The 3,961-nt window shown below is 53.9% G+C and overlaps 1 protein-coding gene across 1 annotated transcript; it reads right to left on the reverse strand.

The window, feature by feature from the left end:
* Positions 1 to 485: 485 nt before the first annotated feature.
* Positions 486 to 3,587, reverse strand: LOC122377326 (the record flags this gene model as incomplete). Its single annotated transcript, XM_043357261.1, has 2 exons — positions 486 to 747; positions 3,335 to 3,587. Coding segments are annotated over 2 exons (499 nt in total), but the record flags the coding sequence as incomplete, so codon positions are not given.
* Between the last annotated feature and the right edge of the window lie 374 nt (positions 3,588 to 3,961).

The raw sequence follows: 3,961 nt of genomic DNA on the forward strand, positions 1-3,961 counted from the left end.
ATGGGCGACCATGCAGGTGACACCTGCTCCGAGGTCTCAGGGAGCAGCTGATGTGACCACGCCATACTTTTCCACCGATAACGATTTGACTAGCACATCCAATGATAGTTTTGTCTCGAGTGAGGTCACGTGCATCGAAGAGCCCACTCAGAATAGTGGTGCTGTTCGGCCAGACAGTTCTGACGGAGGCCCGATGTCTCCGCTCCTTCGCCGCCAACTCTTCGGCGTAGCACAAGGCTGAGGCAGCCACCCGACAGACTTACCTACCAATGACGATGCGATGATCTTGATGATCAGAGGGGGATATGCTGATGGTACAGTCGGCTTTTAATCACGCGCCTGTTTGAATTTTAGTGCTATGTATTTTAATTGAATATATTCAGTACGTTCTGGGCCTAAGTTGTTTTAAGTTCTCCTTTTCGTTTTGGGGTTTATTATTTCCGTCTCGCATGAGTTAAATTCAGTTCACACTCTCTCCCCCTCTCTTTCCCTCCCCCGGTCTCACCTGGGCAGCATACTCAACAGCTGCTGGTCCTGCCCCTCGCGCAGAGGCGCCGCCAGGTAGGTGATGTGGTCGAACACGCGCGGCAGAGGCGCCGGCAGCAGGTTGACCACGTGCGTGACGCGCAGCTCGCAGACTACATTGGGGTTGGTGGCCTGGTCGGCGCGGCCCACCAGCAGCTCGTCTTCGACCAGCGACGGGAACCACTGCAGGTACTTGGTGCGGAACGTGTTGATGGTGAGCACCTGCCGGCGGGAGCAGCGGGGAACCACTGCAGGAACCAGCCACAGGGAACGACAAGCAGCCAGCGGGGAACCACTGCAGAAGCCAACCACAGGGAACGACAAGCAGTCAGCGGGAACCACTGCAGGAACCAACCACAGGGAACGACAAGCAGTCAGCGGGGAACCACTGCAGGAACCAACCACAGGGAACGACAAGCAGTCAGCGGGGAACCACTGCAGGAACCAACCACAGGGAACGACAAGCAGCCAGCGGGAACCACTGCAGGAACCAACCACAGGGAACGACAAGCAGTCAGCGGGGAACCACTGCAGGAACCAACCACAGGGAACGACAAGCAGCCAGCGGGGAACCACTGCAGGAACCAACCACAGGGAACGACAAGCAGCCAGCGGGAACCACTGCAGGAACCAACCACAGGGAACGACAAGCAGCCAGCGGGGAACCACTGCAGGAACCAACCACAGGGAACGACAAGCAGCCAGCGGGAACCACTGCAGGAACCAACCACAGGGAACGACAAGCAGCCAGCGGGGAACCACTGCAGGAACCAGCCACAGGGAACGACAAGCAGTCAGCGGGGAACCACTGCAGGAACCAACCACAGGGAACGACAAGCAGCCAGCGGGAACCACTGCAGGAACCAACCACAGGGAACGACAAGCAGCCAGCGGGGAACCACTGCAGGAACCAACCACAGGGAACGACAAGCAGCCAGCGGGGAACCACTGCAGGAACCAGCCACAGGGAACAACAATCAGTCAGCGGGGAACCACTGCAGGAACCAACCACAGGGAACGGCAAGCAGCCAGCGGGAACCACTGCAGGAACCAACCACAGGGAACGACAAGCAGTCAGCGGGAACCACTGCAGGAACCAACCACAGGGAACGACAAGCAGCCAGCGGGAACCACTGCAGGAACCAACCACAGGGAACGACAAGCAGTCAGCGGGGAACCACTGCAGGAACCAGCCACAGGGAACGACAAGCAGCCAGCGGGGAACCACTGCAGGAACCAACCACAGGGAACCAGTGCACGATCCAGAGAAAAGTACTGCAGCAACAGCATACATTCAAAGGTGAGGGAAACACAGGGAACCACTGGGAACGGCTGCATGTTCATTGTGAGGCAGGGAACCATTACAGTCCAAGTGCAACAGGGCACTACACGAGATAGGTACTGGTAACCACACTGAGCGGCGTCAGTGGCAGCAGACATACTCAATGGAGAGTCCTATGACGTCAAACTGAGAGGAGATTAGGAGTCGCGTGACGTCACGACGTGGCAGTGTTTTATCAAAGAAGCAATCTGGTCACTGTATATTTACTAATACTATGCTTGTCCCAATCATTACGGAACACCAAGGCCATATCTATTCAATTACTATTTGAGGAGGGTGCGTCTGTCCGTTACCGAGGTCCCGACTTGGTCGTGCTTTGCGTGGACTACAGGCCAGACCGTTGCACCTAGCCCGGTGAAATTTGCACAACTTATAGATCAAGGATGCGCGACGTGCCTTTGAGGGGTCTCAGCTCGATCGGATTGATAGGGAGCGCGTGGCGCGTGCTCAAAAAGTGCAAATTCGCGTCATAGACTTTACATGTATAAATCGTCGTGCGAAATCGGGCGAAAACGGCTAATTTTGGCCGACACGGTTCCGGTCCCCGTGCAATATCTTGGTGACCAGGGGTCCGACCGGCACGGGGAAAACAGCATCGTGTACAGAATTGAACGGGCTATTGAATGGTGTGCAATGCAGAGGATAGCACGCGCCACGTGCACCGGAGAGGGCACTTTTATTTGAAAAATTGCGGTTTTTGAGGGATTTTGGAATTAATTTTATTTTTAGGTGACCGTTAAATGGAGCGAGTTGAATCAACGCCTATTTGCAAGAGAAAGGTACCGCCTCTCATATAAAAATTGTGAAAAGCTGATTGATCCAAATCAAGGTGGTGCAAATCACAGGAGAAAATGGTGTTTGTCAATTTTGTGCCACTTTATTAATCACACGGGGTTTGCTGCATAACCTGATACCTTTGGCAATTGAATATGGTACCATTGGATAGAGCATTCAATTCTGTCCAACATTCACTCTTCATTTTTGCATGATTAGCAACAGTATCCATAAAAATGTAAATGTTCCAAACCATTACATTGTCATTTTTACCGGAATTCATCGATGGCCCTCAAAAGACTTCACGTCAGTTTTCGAATCATTCTAAAGTAGAACGCATGACAATAGGTACGACACGGGCACCTCGATGCGATGTATCTTTTTTGTTTTATTACAAAATGCTTGGCCGTCAAAAGAAATCGAACGAAATGGATACCAACCAAATCGACACAGACCAACCCAATACCCACTGGTCAAAAATAACCCTTCTTCGCGTTGCGGAGCACGCGGGTAACCCTATCGAAACACTATTCCGCTGAGACTACATTTACACACAACATTCCGGGAACACCTTTTTACGTGTGGTTCCGCTTGCACCCGCACTGCTCATAGATAGTACCGCCACTTTGGAGGTCAGCATGCAGTAGGACCAGACCCACCTTGGAGGTCAGCATGTGGTAGGACCAGACCCACCTTGGAGGTCAGCATGTAGGGGAACCGGGCCTGGACGGCGCCGAAGCCGCCGCTGATACAGACGGGCGCCAGGCCGCGGCGCCGCAGCGCGCCGAACGCGGCCGCCAGTGTGTCGGAGGCGTCCTCCCAGCCGGAGGAGGTGTCGTCGTACAGCACCACGTGGCTGCGGCCGGCCAGCTCGGCGGCGTCCAGGTCCTGGGCGCCGCGCCAGCGGGCCAGCATCACGTGCTGCCGGTTGTAGTCCTGCTGACACCTGAGGAGGAGGAGCAGGAGGGAGGGCTCCTGCTGACATCTGAGGAGGAGAGAGGGCTCCTGCTGACACCTGAGGAGGAGGAGGAGGAGGGAGGGCTCCTGCTGACATCTGAGGTAAGGAAATCTAGCGTCTTACATGTGACATTTGACATTTAACATTTGAGGGATAACGTAAGAGTTAGATATGTCAATCGGATACCGACTTTTTGATATACCGATATCAAAAAAACCGATACCAACTGCATGGTGTGTCAAAAGTGGAAATAGCCGGTGCGCCGTCTGGCAACTCGGCAGCCCGCCGCCATAGGGAAATTCATGCTTTTTGTCGCTTTTTCGCTACTTATGAGTCACGATCTAATAAGAGCTTAACTAGGA

Source organism: Amphibalanus amphitrite, unplaced genomic scaffold (assembly GCF_019059575.1).
Source record: "Amphibalanus amphitrite isolate SeventyFive unplaced genomic scaffold, NRLGWU_Aamphi_draft 002725F_arrow, whole genome shotgun sequence".
Lineage (NCBI taxonomy): Eukaryota > Metazoa > Arthropoda > Thecostraca > Balanomorpha > Balanidae > Amphibalanus > Amphibalanus amphitrite.